Raw genomic sequence first — 18,543 nt, forward strand, 5'->3', positions numbered from 1 at the left:
CTCATGGTTCCGGAACTCGATTCCTTTATTAATAAAAGCTAACACACTGTATGCCTTCTTAACAACCCTGTCAACCTGGGTGGCAACTTTCAAGGATCTGTGTACCTGGACACCGAGATCGCTCTGCTCATCGACACTACCAAGAATCTTACCATTAGCCCAGTACTTTGCATTCTGGTTACTCTGACCAAAGTAAATCACCTCACACTTGTCCCCATTAAACTCCATTTGCCACCTCTCAGCCCAGCTCTGCAGCTTATCTATGTCTCTCCCTTCTTTACTATCCACAACTCCACCGACCTTAGTGTTGTCTGCAAATTTACTAACCCACCCTTCTCCGCCCTCATCCAGGTCATTTATAAAAATAACGAACAGCAGTGGACCCAACATCGACCCTTGCGGTACACCACTGGTAACTGGACTCCAGGATAAACATTTCCCATCAACCACCACTCTCTGTCTTCTTTCAGCAAGCCAATTCCTGATCCAAACTGTTATATCTCCCACAATCCCATTCCTCTGCATTTTGTACAATAGCCTACTGTGGGGAATGTTATCGAACGCCTTGCTGAAATCCATAAACACCACACCAATCGGTTTACTCTCATCTAACTGTTTGGACACCTTCTCAAAGAACTCAATAAGGTTTGTGAGGCACGACCTACCCTTCACAAAACCGTGCTGACTACCCCAATCAAATTATTCTTTTCTCGATCTCTTATATCTATCTTTTATAACCTTTTCCAACACTTTACCAACAACTGAAGTGAGGCTCACTGGTCTATAATTACCAGGATTGTCTCTACTCCCCTTCTTGAACAGGGGAACCACATTTGCTATCCTCCAATCTTCTGGCATTATTCCTGTAGACAATGACGATTTAAAGATCAATGCCAAAGGCTCAGAAATCTCCGCCCTGGCTTTCCAGAGATCCTAGGATAAATCCCATCCGGCCCAAGGGACTTATCTGTTTTCACACTCTGCAGGATTTCTAATATTTCCTCCTTGTGAACCTCAATCACACCTAGTCTAGGTGCCTGTATCTCAGTATTCTCCTCGACAACATTGTCGTTTTCTAGAGTGAATACTGTTGAAAAATATTCATTTAGTCCTTCCCCTAACTCCTCTGACTCCAGAAAAAAAACTTCCCACTACTATCCTTGACTGGCTCTAATCTTACTCTCGTCATTCTTTTATTCCTTAAGACAAGCAAAAACGATGTTTTGCTTATGCTTTAGACAATTAACACAATTGTCAGGTCCTGATTGTCATTCCTCTCCTTTCCCTCTGAGAATAATCTTAATGGGGTAAGGGCACCATCTGGTGGTGCATTCAGATAAATTATGTGCACCGATTTTCAGTCACTGAAATTTAAAGTTCTGATAATAATTCTGCAGTAAAAATTATATTATCATCATGGCAATCCATTGCAAGTATTGTAGACATCTTCATTGTTATTTATCTCCTTTGAATGATAATAATTTAAGGCGGCACGGTGGCACAGTGGTTAGCACTGCTGCCTCACAGCGCCTGAGACCCGGGTTCAATTCCCGTCTCAGGCAACTGACTGTGTGGAGTTTGCTTGTCTGCGTGGGTTTCCTCCGGGTGCTCCGGTTTCCTCCCACAGCCCAAAGATGTGCGGGTCAGGTGAATTGGTCATACTAAATTGCCCATAGTGTTAGGTAAGGGGTAAATGTATGGGTGGGTGGCGGGTCGGTGTGGACTTGTTGGGCCGAAGGGCCTGTTTCCACACTGTAAGAAATCTAATCTAAAATAATTTTATATATATATAAATGTATGTCATATATTATTATGAATTGAACATCTCCACCAAGTGTGTTGCGTATTCTTCATGCTGAAGTACAGCTTGAACTGATAAAAGTTTCAACATTTGTACAGGATGAAAATATAACAGAAGAGATTAATTGAAAACCTACCTTTAATCTGCCATGTTCTTCTCGTTGAGAGCACGGGTAAGTGGATCTGAGTCCACGAAAAGATCGGCCATGACCTTATTGCATGGTGGAGCAGGCTCCAAGGATCGGACGGCCTACTCTTGCTCTTAGTTCGTATGTTCTTCTGAAAGTCAACTGGGACTCGCACATTTCTGATGAAGCATCACCAGACTCAAATTTCTAACTCTATTTTCTCCTAATATCTCCTACCAGACCTGCTGAGTTTCGACAGCAAGTTGTGTTTGGGTTCAGATTTCAGCATCCATGTGTCTTCATTTTGTTATTCTGTTGCAGGCAATAATATGAGATAAATATTAATAATTGTTCTGATAATGCATTTGGAAGTTCTGAACATACAGTGGACTTTGACAAAGTCCACACTTTTTTTTGTTTGTGCAAATCGACGAGTTGAAATCTTCGAGTAAAGAGTGAGGTCTGCATATGCTGGAGATCAGAGCTGAAAATCTGTTGCTGGAAGACGAGTTGACAAAATGCACGAATTTACTTTTTCCTGTGTTGCATCTGCCGCACAGTTCGGTTTGTTCCGACAATACAGACAGACAATCGAAAATTCTTACATCATCCAAGGGGCAGTTCTGATATTTTCTTGATCAGGGGTTGACGCACTGAGTTCAGTTATAACAGTGACCAGGTGTGAAGAGCATCAGAAAATACTTCAACATCCTTCAAGCCATCAATAGCCCCAACATCCAAATTACGAACACCCATATCATACTTCGCTATGGGTTAGAATGTCAAAATTATGACTACGAAAGCAAATCATCTTCACTGAGCTCAAAGCAGTACTCAAACGACAAAGGAAAATTACAAAGACAGCTTGAAGGCTTCCGTCCAGAAATGGAAAAGATGTCAACACGTGGGAGACCGCCGTTCAGGAAGAACTGACTTGAATCTTTTGCAGTTGTCGTCGAGAGTGTAGTACTGGAAAAGCATGGCAGGTCAGGCAGCATCCGAGAAGCGCAAGAATCGACGTTTTTGGCACAGGCCCTTCATCAGGAATCTATCGCCTCCAAGGACACACTTTGAGAACAGCCACCCACAAGCTGAAACAAGGAACAGGAATTGGAGATAGGGCTGCCAGCAATGTCGAAGCCAAAAAAGTAATTCCAAATCCCTCAGCACAAGCCAAGTGTGTGGCCTTAAATGGGGGTCCTGAATTTGGGACGTGAGTCATGCCTGAACCCACAGAAACCGTGTCCAATGACAAGGAATTTTCTAGTTGAAATCGAACGCTGCAACGAGTGATTTGAGAACCATGACCAGTTTAGACACATAGCAACATACACCAGAACATAGTCGAGTCACACCTACGTCACGCTGGTCAGCAGTCAGATACACTGTCCATCGCATTGCCAGCCCAGGTTGTGTTTTAACAGATATCCTGCAGAGTTGAGATGCTGACGGAGTCAAGAGCGTGAAGAGTAAACGTCCCAACCTGAACAAAAAGCAAAGTAATAACTGCTAGTATTTCAACTGAGTCTTAAAAAGGCTTGCATTTTCTGAAAAACAAACCATATTTGTTCCCTTATGGCTGCTTCACTGTCATCTCTTTCCCTGTTGGAAATTTCCCCCTTTTCATTCACAGTTATTCCTCCATTTCATAATTCATTCTCGGGAAATGTGCCTTCATGCCTAGTGCGAGGTCTTTTGAAGTCAACATCTTGAACAAAATCATCGAGAAATTTCTGGCGATTTCTAGCGCGGTTTCTGGATTCAGACGAGTTGAACGACACTTTTTATCGGTGATGTCCAGCCCCTAAAAACAGGGCCCTGCTCTTTTCTTTCGTGCAGCACGTTTGCTGAACAACATCAAATTATTACAATTCCACTTTCTTCCGAATGAAACCTAAGAGGACAATATGAACCTGTTCAAACTTCAATGTTTTGCCAAGGATTGGAAGGGGTTTGAGACGGGGAACAACTGACAGTACACATCCCTACAGTCAGTATTTAGCAGAATCAGGTTGGTGTGATCCTGGTGCCTCTTGAAGCATCGCATCAAAATACTTTTTACCTTAAATTCTGTAGCCCTGCTTTCCAGGTTCACATTGAGCAACATCATTGTAAATCTTTTGGCAAAATGCTCTGCTTTAATGCAGACATATCTACCGTATTCATTGATTATATGAACAATTATTCCATGAGTAAATGTTTTGTAGTTATATTTATATCTGTTTGGCATTCCAAGGGAAAAAAACCATCTGCACAAAGTGGAGAGAGAGAGAGACTGCAGAATGTTTATCGGGTGCATTTATGAAAAATATTTTCAGCATCACTTGGTCAGCACAGACATGATGGGCCCAAGGGTCTCTTTTTATGTTGTAATATCCTCTGACCGACTGATTGTCGGTTCACCCTCTTGACTGAATGAACAATAAATTATGACAGCGTTGGGAAATAAAAACAGAAAGAACAAATGATGCTGAAAATCAGGATCAAAAGCCGAAGTTATGGAAAAGCTGAGTAGGTATGGCAACATCGGTGAATAAAAATCCGACTAAAAATTTTGGGTTGAATTCGAAAGAAGGATCATCACAGCGAAATATAAACTCAGAGTTTTCTTCACAGATGCTGCCAGACCTGCCAAACTTTTGTAGCAACTTCTCTTTTTGTTCATTAGTTTATTGACGGTGGTACTGAGTCGTCGGAGACTGCAGTATATCAACGTACAATGATGTACTGACACAAAGACTGAGCACTCCCACCAACCATTTTTGCAGCTGCCCACCAGAAACTCTCATCACTGTCGACCTCTCAATATGTCATCTCACTTGTGAGCCAATCAAAAGGTTTCACTTCTTCTATAACAAAACAGTTATACTGACTGGCAGAATGTACTAACCCCTGAGGGATGCTAAGTCCCACGTCCATCCTCTGTTCTGCAGAACCACATTTTATGGGATCGAATACCCAAACACAGGAACTTTACTTTCGTGACACGCTACCAAAATGCGACATTGTTTCTCTCAGATATCGCCAGAGGGAGTAAAGCAACCCAATGGTCTACATGCAACTTAAATATCTAGATGTGATTTGCTGACAAAAAAAATTAAGAAATTTGCTGACAGCATAAACGACGTTCATTTCTGTCCAGCCTAACAACAGAAACCTCAAGTGACTGAGACTTTTACAGGTGACTCTGACTCATTAGTCAGAAACTCAATGCTTTTAATTGGTCCAGATGTGAGTTACATCATATCCACTTCTTGATATATTAAAGCATGTCAGCGTTACCCTTGGCCTGTGAATCGACAACGTGCCATTCTGGAATGGTTCACGTGAAGGTACAGGGGCAGTACTCAATAATGCACAATATGTTTGACATTGTTCGGATTATTCTAAACGTACATTATGAGAATCCTGTGGCAAGTTATTCCCTCAAACTGAATGCTGCAGTTCCGTTTTACTGGAGGGTTTTGCTGGATCAAACATAGCTGTTGAATTTTCCATAGCAGCTCATCGCTGTCACAGCATTTTCCAACATCATGAAATGCACAAGAAAGTTTTTTTTTGTTTTACATTCACGCAATCATTTGTTGATTTCAATAATGGATTTATAATAATTAAAGCTTTGTGTCGGAATGACAAGTGTCAGATATCACTGTGAGCTCGAGAATCGCTTCAGATAGACCCCGATCTTGCTGTTTGCTGAACACACAATCATGTACAGAGATGCTCTTCGAGTTTTTGTGCAGGGTCAGCCCAGTTCTCATTCTCTGTGGGACTCAGTGCGCAGTCATACACTGCGGAGTCTGTTAGTTCTGTACTCAACACATTCAGCTTGATAGTGCGGTTCACAGGATCAAAATTCCACGAAAGCCGGCCCAGTGGAAAACTCCCCGTTTTCTCGCTGTATTGGTTTTTGTGTAGCAGAAACTGCACGGCTCCGTTGGAAGGTTGACGGTACCAGTACAGGTCAGGATTGCTGCTTATTGTAGTGTAATTACAGAACAACAGCACACCGTCCCCCTCATTCAGTTTGATTGCAGCCGGTGTTTGTGAGACAGAATCGCCAAGACAAAGTCCTGGAAGAGCCATGAGTTATACAAAATTAAATAAGGCACGACAATATATTTATTGCCTAGAATTCGCCCGTTTACCTTCATCAAGAAACCGAGAAATAAATGAGGGAAGTTAAACTAGATTCCATTTCATATGGGGTGATCATTTCCCATTTCATCTCCCGAAACCTGGAGTGGAACACAAAATCTGTTGGTGGATATAAAACTCCCCCCTCGGTCGAATCATCTGAAAGTCCTTAGTCCTGTCTGAATTTCCAGCCGAACTCTTCCACTGCCATTCGCTCATGTACATTCGCTAACTTCTCCCAATCTCTGCTCATTGTTGGGGCAAGTTTTGATCCAGATAGTTTTTGTTTTGGAGAATGCATTGTTGCTTACATGTTGCACAACATGCTTGAATAACATGCAATTCTCAGCAAGGAGCTGAAGTACATACAAAGACAAGTGTTCAACCTACCAGTTAGAAGTTTAGGGCGGCACGGTGGCACAGTGGTTAGCACTGCTGCCTCACAGCGCTAGGGACCTGGGTTCAATTCCCGCCTCAGGCCACTGACTGTGTGGAGTTTGCACGTTCTCCCCGTGTCTCCCCGCGTGGGTTTCCTCCGGGTGCTCCGGTTTCCTCCCACAGTCCAAAGATGTGCGGGTCAGGTGAATTGGCCATGCTAAATTGCCCATAGTGTTAGGTAAGGGGTAAATGTAGGGGTATGGGTGGGTTGCGCTTCGGCGGGTCGGTGTGGACTTGTTGGGCCGAAGGGCCTGTTTCCACACTGTAAGTAATCTAATCTAATCTTAAAAAAGGCATCGTGTGAAAGCCAATGAATACGAGGCTCCTTTCTTCTTCAGATGAGCCAATCAGCTTCAAGCTCATTTGTGACTGATGTGGTAAACTAACAAAGTTCTGAATACGGTTCACTCGGTTTTCTCATCTGCGCGATTCTCTGGTTGTTTGTTTTTGTATTGGATTTCCAGCAGTACTTTGTTATTTTTGTTTCACCAACTGGAGTGATTAGAATCAGGTGGATCTCATTGACTATGAGATCCTTCATTGGGATTGTTAAATCGATGGAGCCCTGGGCAATAGGTACAAGTACCAGATTTTGAGTCGCCTCACTTCAGGGACAGACTCCAAACAGGCTATCCATGGCCAGTGTCCTGTCCACATTTAAATGAAGGGTGACTTGTTGACGAAATGTTAGTCTCTGTGCAGTTATTTCAAGAGAAAAGTAAATTTGTTCAGCTATAAACATGGTATGGACAGAGATTAAACCAAAAGTTGTCCCATATCGATTATTGTTTCTGTCAGCATTTATACAAATGGGAAATAATTCATCCTGTTCGAGGTTGAGATCTGTGGAGTCTCAGGTAACAAAGCTGGTCTCAGTCTTCGACAATCCCATTAGCTGATGCGGAGGACCAGTGGGTCTGGGAGATTCTGATATAATAGTGAGGAAACAAATAAATAAAATTTTAAAAAACACTGTAACAGTACAATCGAATGTTGCTTGTGATGCATTTACTGGTATGATACGTTGCAAGTGCCTTTCATTAACTTTACTTTGTGCCATCATAAACATAACTCCTGCATGAACATCAAATACACTGCAGTGCATCAAACACACGGCTCACCACCACATTGTCTCAGATTATACAAGGCTAACTGATTTCTCACAGAAAACAAAAGATAGTCTGTTAAAGTCTCCCTCATTTCAGTGGGCATGGTGAAAGGACAGAGGTGCATGCGGATGTAAATTCCAAATCCTGACTAATGTCAGTGTACGTTTACCAGGTTTACAAGTGACACAAAAATAAATAACATGGCAATTGGTAATGACTATGACTCAAAGAGTCTCTTGGAAGGCAAAGTCACAGACTGTTTCAAAGAGTGCTACCAAACCATACTCTGGCGGGAAATTTGCACAACAAGAAATAAACAATTCATGAGTGGGAGGAAAAGCAAATCGTGAATTTTCAACGGCCATTCTCAAGATGATGGGGGTGGCTCAGTGGTAAGCACTGGTGTTTCATAAAACCAAAGACCCAGGTGTGATTTCAGCCTCAGGTAGCTGTCATGCTGTCAGGGAGGGTGCACGTTCTCCCTAAATCTGCTTGGGTTTGCTATGGGTGTTCTGGTTTCCTCGCACAATCCAAAGGCGGGCGGTTTAGGTAAATTAGACGTAGGAGATGCAGAGGTACGTTGGGTCTAGGTGCGATGCTCTTCAGATGCTTGGTGAGATCTCAATGGGCCGAATGGCGTCCATCCACACTGCAGGGATTCTATGTTTAGATTGTGTAATTATTAACCTTTTTTAAAGGTCTTTATTGGTAGGCTGTAGGCACTGCTGTCTGGCCAGCATTTACTACCTGTCCCAAATTGTCCTTGTGAAGGTGGAGGTGAGCTGCCTTATTAAACTGCGGCAGTTCACTTGCTCTGGGCTGACCTACAATGCCATTGCGGTGCAGGAATTATAGGTTTTTGAACAAGTCAATGCTGTGCCAGTCAACCGGGCTGCTTTGTCCTGGATTTTGTGAAGAATCTTAAGAATTGTTGGAGCTGCACTCGTCCAGACAATTGGGGCGTATTCCATCACAATACTGAGTTGTGCATTGTAGATGGTGGACAGGCTTTGGGGAGACAGGGAGTATGATACTCGTCGCATTAACACAGTGGCTCTTGCCGCCACTGCGTTTCTGAACTGTGTCCAGTTGAATTTTTAAACAAAATGCAGGATAAGGAAGGGATAAAACTTACCCAGCGTTGCCCTCACCCTGAGAGACACCTTTGTGTGTGGCTGCATCAAGCTGTGCGTGGACGCTCGCTACATAAACACCGAGTGTCACTGTGCACCGAGGTTTTACCTTCCCACTGTGTTGTGATCGATGGGCCTGCCCTTGCTTCTATAGAATTCTCCAGGTCGTCGGACCATCCCGTGATACCACCTACCCTGCATCAATAAATTTGTAAATCGAAACATCTTTGACCACCAGGAAGTGGTTAGCACATAGCATCCTCCAGACCCTGAGTCAAAGGTGGATCCTGTCGGGTGGCTCCCTGAGCAGACTTTCAAGTAATTTGGCAAAATGCCTCATCACCACAACTTTCTACCAATCACCAAAACATCACAAGTAGTCTGGTGGTGAGAAGGACACTAACGGTCAGATCCACATTGCACACCCGGTCAGCCTGCACCACCGCACGCTGCCTTTGAAGTGGTTGCGGATAGTTTTTTACTGTTAGACATCTCCTTTTTCAATGTGCCTTTGCAAAGCAAGTCTGGAGGAAGTTGCAATGGTTTGTGTGAGGCTTCGCCCCGAGCAGCTCCATGACGCAGGGACATACACGGCGAACCGTCCGGTCAGTGAACGACGCTCTTTGTTCTGCCCGAAACGAGTTGGTCTTCCAGAACAAGGAATTGCCCCCGACTGAGTATTGCAGACTGACACATCCTTTACATGGTAAGGGGTGCACTAAAGCTTGAGGCAGCTGCCGCCGGGGTGCACTGGGGACAGACCACTGACTGAGCTCCTTCTGCTGAAGGTAAATGGGGGTCTGTTCTGTTAATGGAGCCTACTCATGACTTAAGAATGAGAAAACATTAGTATTGTACTAGTAAGACAAATGTTGTTTTTTTTATATAGATTCAAAGATTTCTTGTCGCTTTTCCTACTTGATGGGCAACTGCATAGAACTGAATTGCTTTTCTGATAATGCATAGGCAGAGATTTTGAATGAATGAAGAATATTTTGAAATATAAAGGATGTTTATTTCTTCCTGTTATGTACAACAGGAAGAGCGACATTGACAGCTCATTACAGTGAACCATTCTGTTAGCATCTGTCAGAAATCACTCTCCTCTGCCTCTCTCATGCACACACACCCACACACACACTTCATTCATGTCCTTCTACTAAAGGATGCAATGCATTCTTTATACTGGTTCTGCAAGGATGTGGAATCTGATGAGTTTGGAGTAGAAATGGAATCATGGTTAGTGTGGAAACTGGAAGGGTGTAGGGTATGAGGAACAGAATCAAGTCATTTGGCCCATCGAATCTGTCCTGCCATTTGATCATGTTACTCAAACCAATTTTTCTGCCTTCTCACTGTAACCCTCGATTCCCTTATTAACCAAGAAGCTATCTATCTCTGTCTTAAACACACTCAATGAGTTGGTCTCCATTACTTCTAAATTCCATAGATTCTCCACCCTCTGGCTGAAGAACTTCCTCCTCATTTCAGTTCTGAAGGGTCACTCTATTCAGTCTTCTTGGTATTCTGGAAGTTTCAATCAGCTTCCCCATCCTTCTAAACTCTATCGAGTACAGATCCAGAGACTTCAAACACCTCTCATATGACATGCTATTTATCCTCAGATGATTCTTGGAAACTTCCTCTGAACCCCCTTCAGGGCCAGCACACCCTTCTTGAGAAATTGGGCTAAAAGATGCTCACAACATTCCAAACGCTGTCTGGCCAGTGCCTTATACAGCCTCAATCATGCATCCCTACTCTTCCATTCTGGCATTCTCAAAATGAATGCCAATATTTAATTTGCCTTTCTAAATGCGAACTCATACCATCATACAGCACTGAAACAAGGCCTTCAGTCCAACCCAGCTGTGCAGGACACACATCCCAATCTGATCGAGTCTCCCTTAGGTACGTGCTCAGCTGAATACATGTACCAGTGTGTGGGTGCACGCACCTCTGTGCATATTATATCTGTGTGCTTGTATGTGTGTGTCTTTATGTTTCTATCTGTGTTTCTGTCTGTGTGCGTGTTCATCTGTGTATGGCTGTGTTTCTACGTGTATCTATCATCGTGCCTTTCTGTCTGTGTATTCATTTCTGCACTTAGTTGGAGAAATGTGGGTGGAGGTTGGATGAATTACCTCCCTGTTGCTCTGTCAGCTGAAACCAAATGACATAATGTCACCACCTGCTGGAGGATCGACGCTACTGCACAAGTGATGCCTGTTTAATCAGGAATGTTTATGAGGGCTCCTCTTGGGAATTTAACGTGGGTTACTTTCTGATTTTTGGGAGGAGCGGACCTAAAACTAAGGTCCATGGCTTAAAAGTAAGGAGGCATAATTTAAAACAGAGATGAGAGAAAGCGATTCAAGGGCAGCCAAATACATGGCACATTGTTGACTCTGCTGTAGAGGGAGGGAGAAAGAGGTATAGAAATACTATAGTTGCAGTGGATTCCATCGTAAGGGAATAGATGGGCACTTTTGAGACTGAAAACAACAGTCCGGAATGGTTTGCTGTCTGCCTGGTTTTGGGATGCTCCATGTCTCAGAGCAGTTACAGGGCATTCTGGAGGGGGAGGGCAAATAGCCAGTAATCGCAGTACACCTTGGTACGAACGACACAGGAAAAAATACAAGGATGAGATCCCAAAAGCAGAGTATAGAGAACTAGGAAAAAAACTGGAAATGCTGTACCTCAAATGTACTTATCTCAGGATTGCTACCAGTGAAATGATCCAGTCACAATAGAAAAGCAGGATAAAAGCGATGAACACTTGGCTATAAGGATGGTGTGAGGGGGGTGTATCAGATTCGTAGGACATAGGGACCGTTTCTGTGGCAGGTAGGACCTGTTCAGACTGAACTGGTCACACCTGGGCAGGTCCGGGACTGATTCCTTGGGGGTGGACTTGGTTATAACAAGTTGAGGAGGATTTAAACTCGTGTGATAGGGGAATCAGCGCCAGAGGAGTACAGCAGCAGGTGGACAAAGTTAGGGAGATGGGGAAACAATGGCAAAAATGACTAACAACAAGAGCAGTCAGGGTAACCCTGCTGAAAAGAGCAGGGGAGGTAGTCTGAAATCTATATGCTTCATTGTCAGAGACATAATGGAAGGAATAAGGCCAGTCAGAAACTAAAGTGGGAAGTTGTGTGTGGAGATCACAAAGGTGCTAAACGAATATTTCACATCTGATTTCAGTCAGGAACAGGAGAATATTGTAGTTGGGAAGTCTGAGATACGGGTTATTCGTCTTGGAAGGGTTAACGTTAATAAGGAGGTGTTATCAATTACAGAAGGTGTGAAAGTAGATAAGTCCCTAAGGCCTGATGGGATCTTTCCGAGAAATCTCTGGGAAGCTTGGAGGAGATGGTGGTGCCTTTGGTCTTAATCTTTGAGTCGTCATGGTATACAGGTTTAGTGCCAGAGGACTGGAGGATTGCAAATGTCGTATCCTTGTTCAAGAAGGGCAGTAGACATGGCACAGGTAATTATAGACCAGTGAGCCTTACGTCTGTTGTAGTAAAACATTTGGAATGTATTAAAAGAAATAGGATTTATAATCATCCAGCAAGCAATGATTTGATTGGAAACAGTCAACATGAATTCATCATGGTATCTCACAAACCCCATTGTGTTTTTTGAGAAGGGGACCAAGCATGTGGATGAGGGTAGGCAGTTGACATGGTGTACATGGACTTATGTAAAGCCTTTGATAAGTTTCCGCATATAGGCTATTGGATAAAATGTGAAGGCATGGATTGAAGGTGATTTAGCAGTTTGAATGAGAAACTGGCTTCCCATACGAAGGCAATGAGTTGTGATTGATGGAAAGTGATCAGGCTGGAGTCCGGTTACTAATGGTGTGCTACAAGGATCTGTTTGGGATCATTGTTGTTTTTCATTTATTAATAAACGACTATGACACAGCTATAGTTGAATTAGTCAGTAAGTTGGCAGATAATACTAAAGTCAGTGGAGTGGTGAACAGTGTGAAAGAATGTCACTGGGTGCAGGGAGACATGGATTAACAGCAGAATTTGGCTGAAAGTTGGCAAATGGAGTTCAATGCAGATAAACGTGAGGTGATGGGAAGAATAGCATGAAGGCAGAATACAGGGTCAAATGGAACATTCTTGGTAGCGTGGATATGCAGAGGAATCTTGGCGTCCATTTACATAGATCCCTGAAAGTTGTAACCCAGGTTGATAGGACAGTTAAGCAAGCATACGTTGTATTTGGTTTCATTGGTATTGGGATTGAGTTCCGGAGCCGTGATGTCATGCTGCAACTGTACAAAATGCTGGTGCGGCCTCACTTGGAGAATTGTGTGCAGTTCTGGTCGCCCCATTTCAGGAAGGATGCGGAAGCATTGGAAAAGGTGCAGAGGAAGTTTACCCAGGATATTCACTGGTCTGGAGCGAGGGTCTGATGAGGAAAGGCTGAGGGTCTTGGATCTGTTCTCATTGGAGAGAAGGCTAAGAGGGGATTTATGAGAGACATACAAGATGATCATAGGATTAGATAGGGTGGAGAATGGACGTCTTTTTCTGAGGATGATGACGTCTGCTTGTATATGGCAGTTCAGCTGCAAACTGAGGGGTGATAGATTTAAGACAGATGTCAGAGGCAGGTTCTTCACTCGGAGACTGGTAAGGGCGTGGAATGCCCCCACCTGAAAATATAGTTAACTCAGGTACATGAGGGACATTTAAACAGTCCTTGGAGAGGTATAGGGATGATGATGGGATAGTGTTGGGTGATGGGAATAGATTAGTTTACCAGGTGGGTTCCTCATAGAGGGCTGAAGGACCTGTCCTGCGCTGTATTGTTCTATGTTCTAAGTAGATGAACTTAGAGCTTTGGTTGCTACTTGGAACTATGACTTTCTGCAATTACAAAGACCTGGCTGTAGGAGGGACAGGATTGACATCTCAATGTCCCAGGATTTAGATGTTTCAAGTGTGATAGATGGGGAGGTAAGAGGAATGGGGGAGTTGCATTACTGGTTTTGCTTAGAGGCAGCTCTTTGATGGTAAATACGCATCAAACATCTGGGAGTATTTCAAATGGTAGTTGATAAGAGTTCAGGAGTGTCGTGCTCCTGCAAGAACGAAGGAGAGGTATGGGAAGTTATATGGATCACGGATAATCAGGGATGTTATGACCTTGGTCTAAAAAGGAAAAGGAAGCATACATAAGGTCTTGGAGGATGGGAACTGAGAATGTCTTGATTTATTAAGAAGGAAATTAAGAAAGAATTCAAACAAGGAATTAGAAGGGCTTGAAACAGCACATCAAAAGTCATCGGTCAACAGGGTTAAGGAGAATTCCAACGCATTTTGTTCAAATTTAAAACATAAGAGGATAGCCATTGAAAGGGTTCATATACTTAAGGACAAAGGAGGAAGTCTATTTGTGGAGCCAGGAGACGTTGGTGAGGTCATTAACCAGTACTTTGTGTTTGTATTCATGAAAGGGAAGGAAATGATGGAGGCTGTGTCAAGTTTCTAAGCCCGATTGGTATTTAAAAGCAAGAGGTATTGTGTGCCTGAAAAAGCATGAAAGAAGGTAGGTCCTCAGGACCTGATTGGATTGACCCCAGAATATCCAGGGAGGCAAATGAACAACATGCATTGGCAGACATCCTTGTATGCTCTTTCGAAACAGGTATGATCCAAAGGACTGCAGAATAGAAAATGTCGTCCCATTGTCTAAACGTAGTAGCAGGGATAATGCAGGAAATTACAGGCCTGCAAGCCTCACGTCAGTGGGAAGGAAATGATAAACACATTCTCAGGAACACGATCTTTACGTATTCAGAAGCAATTGGACTGGTTAGCTTGGGACAGCATGGTTTTGTGCAGGGGAGGTTGTGCCTCACTAACTTGTTTGAGTTTTTTGAGGAGGTAATGAAGATGACTGATGAGAGAAATGCAGTTTGTGTTGTCTACATGGACTGAAGTAAAGCCTTTCACAAGGGTCCTCATGACAGACTGGTAGAAGAGATCAAATCACATTGCATTAAGGTGAGCTGGCAAAACGGATACCGAACTGGCTTAGTCATAGGACACCGAGGGTAGCTGCAGAAGGATGCTTTATGGAATGGAGACTTGTGGCGAGTGGGGTTGCACATGGATCAATGCTCTGACCTCTGCTCATCGCGGTCTACATGAATGATTTGGAAGAAAACGTGGCCGGTCTAATCAGTAAGTTTGAGGATCGTACAAATATTGTTGGGGATTGTCAGAGAATATTCGCAGGGTACACATCAAATGGAGGCATGGAGAGGAAAAAGCGAGTTTTATTTGGACAGATGTGAGGCGATGAGTTTTGCAAGGTCACGTACAGGTGGAAATTATGAAGTGAATGGCAGAACCTGTAGGAGTCTGGATATGTCGAGGTATCTGGGTATGCAGGTCCACAGATCACTGAAGGTGGCAGTGCGGGTAGACAAGGTAGCAAAACAAAAAGGCCTGTGGCAGTCTTACCTTCAATAGTAGGGACAATGAATATAAGGATAGAAAGGTGGGCTGCATCGTTATAGAACATCAGTTCAGGCACACTTGAAAAATTGATACTGTTTTGGTACCCACACTACCAGAGGGATGTGGACGCAGAAGAGAGGGTACAGAAAAGGTTTACAATGATGTTGCCTGACGAGGGGGAATTTTAGCTGTAAAGAAAGGTTGGAAAGACTGGGTTTGTTTTCAACGGAGCACTGGAGGTTGAGGGGCGAACTGATAGATGTTTTGATATTGTAAATGACATGGATAGAGTTGAAAGTATGAGGCCTTCTCCCAGGGTGGAGGGCTCAAGTAATACAGGCACACATGTTCAAGGTGCGAGGGGAGTTTTAAGAGAGATGTGCGAAGCATCTTTTCACTCACAGGATGATGAGTGCCTGGAATACGCTGATGGAGAAGGTGATGGAAGTACGGGCAGCAGCAGCATCCAAGAAGCCCCTGGATGAAGACATGAATAGGACAGGAGTTGAGGGATATACAGATCCTGTGAGTGAAGACAGTTTTAATATGGAAGTGCAAAATGTGGTACCACAGGCTTGGTGGGCCGAAGGGCCTGTCCCCCTGCTGTAATGTGCTTTGGAAACTGTCTCCAATGCCAGTATATCGTTCCTTAGCAAAAGGGGCCCAAAACTGTTCACAACATTCCAGCTACAGTCTGTAGAGTAACTTTGACACTTTCTAAAATAATCTGTGTTAATATAATCAACTTTTTTGGAGAAAGGTCCAACAGTATTCCAAATAGGATTGCAACTGAGGAAGCAATCCAGAATTTTTAAAAAATCTTTCTTAGCTTCCTTGAACAAACTGGAGTGACTTCCCTGGAAATATAAATTCTTCAGAATCCCCTCACATCGATTTTCACTCATGGTCAATGCATTCCGAGATATGGGATTCTCACGGTTTTCCCTCTTTGGCCCAACATTCCCTGGAGAAACACCAGCCACTTTTACCAGCACTGATCTACTTATAGGATAAAAAAAAGAAACTTGGATACTATTAGTCAGAAAACAAACGCAGAAATCGTAGGAAAACCTCAGCAGTTTCTGAGGAACGGTCACTTGACCCAAAATGTTAATTGATTTCTCTCCACAGTTGCTGCTGGACCTGCTGAGCTTTTCCAGCAATTTCTGCTCTCTTTTGTTTACTATACAGCACGGAAACAGCTCCTTCGGTCCAACCAGTCCATGACAAACATAACCCCAAACTAGCCCCAAATGCCTGCTCCTGGTCCATATCCCTCCAAACCTGTCCTATTCATGTGCTTATCTATGTCTCTTTTAATCATTGCAACTGCACTTGCATCTACCACACCCTCAGCATGTTCATTCCAAATGTAAACCACCCACTCTCTGAAAAGATTGCCCCTCATTTTTCTTTCAAAGTCCTTTTCCTTTTAGATCTCCAGCAATTTGACTTTAAATGTCCCACCCTATAACAGTGAAAACATATCAGTTCTACTGACTCAGTTCCATCCTCTGCACTAGCTTTGAAGACAGGACCATGGAGTGGACATTACAATCAGATCTGTCACGATTTATCACATGGCAGCGTGAACGCGAAATGTTCAAACGGCCCTCCTCCTCCTCGTTCACTGTTCCGATGAATGACAGCTTTCTCCCGTCACAAGTCTCTTTGCCCTTCACTGAGAGGGTCACTGGAGAGTTCCTCGTTCAGCTCCAGGCACAGCCAATTTTCCAACTTCTTGGCTCCTCAGCGTCGCCAGATGAGCTGCTGACCTCACAACTCGTTGAGCACTTTTTGTGAGAAGCGCTCACCTGAGTATAACAAAACAATCTGACCGTCTCCGTGCCAACTACTGGAGAAAATGAAATGCAAACCGAATATCTTTCACTTTCCAAACCTCCACTTCATTCAGTGATCCAGGTGAAATTCGACACATCATTTCACTGGAAACGAAGTGGTGTGAGCGGCCAGTACCGCTGAAAGGAAATCTCTGAACCTCCCACTTCAGCAACTGTCAGAATGAACGTGGTTCAGTCCTGGATGTGATTAGCCGCAGCAAGAACAGCACCATGCACTGCTGTGATCACTTGTGAACTCGCTGGTGTCTCTGCAGGCTGGACAACCGAGTGAATTCCTTCCCACACTGAGGGCAGGTGAATGGTCTCGCCCCAGTGTGGATCCGCTGGTGGAGCAGCAGGTTGGACGATTGAGTGAATTCTTTCCCACAGTCGGAGCAGGTGAACGGCCTCTCCCCGGTGTGAACTCGCTGGTGCGTTTGCAGGTTGAATAACCGGGTGAATCGCTTCCCACACTTGGAACAAACGAACGGCCGCTCCCCAGTGTGAATACGCTGGTGGGTGAGCAGGGTGGATGACTGAGTAAATCCTTTCCCGCACTCGCAGCAAGTGAACGGACGCTCCCCGGTGTGAACCCGCTTGTGTCTCAGCAGACTGGTCGAATCGGTGAATCCCTTCCCGCATTCAGAGCAGGGGAATGGCCTCGCCTGGGTGTGAACCCGCTGGTGAGTCAGCAGGGTGGATATATCAGTGAATCCCTTCCCACACTCGGAGCAGGTGAACGGCCTCTCCACAGCGTGGACTTGCCGGTGTCTCAGCAGGTTGGACAGAGCACTGAATCCTTTCTCACACACCGAACAGGTGAATGGCCTCTCCCCAGTGTGACTGCGCTGGTGGATCTCGACGGCAGATGGGGAACAGAATGCCTTCCCGCAGTCCGCACATTTCCAGGATTTATTCATGCTGGGAATGCCTCTCCAGGCTTAACAGTGAGGTGCAGGCTTGTGCACACACAGAACGTATGTCTGGTTTCTTCTGTGCTGTGTATTGTATGATTTTCTTTCAGGCTGTTTAACTAGTTAAAGTGTTTGTCACTGTTGGTGCACTGAAACACTCTCCCTCAAGTGTCTCTCAGAATTCCGTCTCCGCTCACATTGATTTTTAAAACCTTTTGGTGCAGATAGAACAGTGAATCACAATTCCATCAGATCTTGCTGTGATGTTAGTTTCAGATTTCTTCCAACAAATCCTCCCCTTTTATTTCCTGGAAAAAGCAGTTTTAAAAAATCATCACCATCAGTGCAGGATTAAAAAAAAAAGAAACCAAATCTTCTATTTCATGCTGACAGATTTCTGCTCACTGGTAGTGTGCTCTCGGTGAGCTAAAGGCCCTCCCTTATACTGTGTGATTTTACGTTTGCTTCCTATCAGGCTCCAAGTACCTAACAGGCTCTTTAAGGTCTCATCAAAGCGATTACAAGAAGTCCTGTGTCTTTCACGAT

General features: G+C 44.0%; 1 protein-coding gene across 1 annotated transcript; it reads right to left on the bottom strand.

Annotated features, from left to right (window-relative positions):
- Nucleotides 1-5,157: 5,157 nt before the first annotated feature.
- Nucleotides 5,158-18,256, bottom strand: LOC132807013 (gastrula zinc finger protein XlCGF8.2DB-like). Its single transcript, XM_060821292.1, has 2 exons — nucleotides 16,744-18,256; nucleotides 5,158-7,430 (listed from the first exon to the last, which is right to left on the bottom strand). The coding sequence occupies exon 1, from the start codon at nucleotides 18,001-18,003 to the stop codon at nucleotides 17,329-17,331; it is 675 nt and encodes a 224-aa protein (XP_060677275.1). The 5' UTR covers nucleotides 18,004-18,256; the 3' UTR covers nucleotides 5,158-7,430; nucleotides 16,744-17,328.
- Between the last annotated feature and the right edge of the window lie 287 nt (nucleotides 18,257-18,543).

Source organism: Hemiscyllium ocellatum (assembly GCF_020745735.1).
Source record: "Hemiscyllium ocellatum isolate sHemOce1 chromosome 27 unlocalized genomic scaffold, sHemOce1.pat.X.cur. SUPER_27_unloc_1, whole genome shotgun sequence".
Taxonomy (NCBI): Eukaryota; Metazoa; Chordata; class Chondrichthyes; order Orectolobiformes; family Hemiscylliidae; genus Hemiscyllium; species Hemiscyllium ocellatum.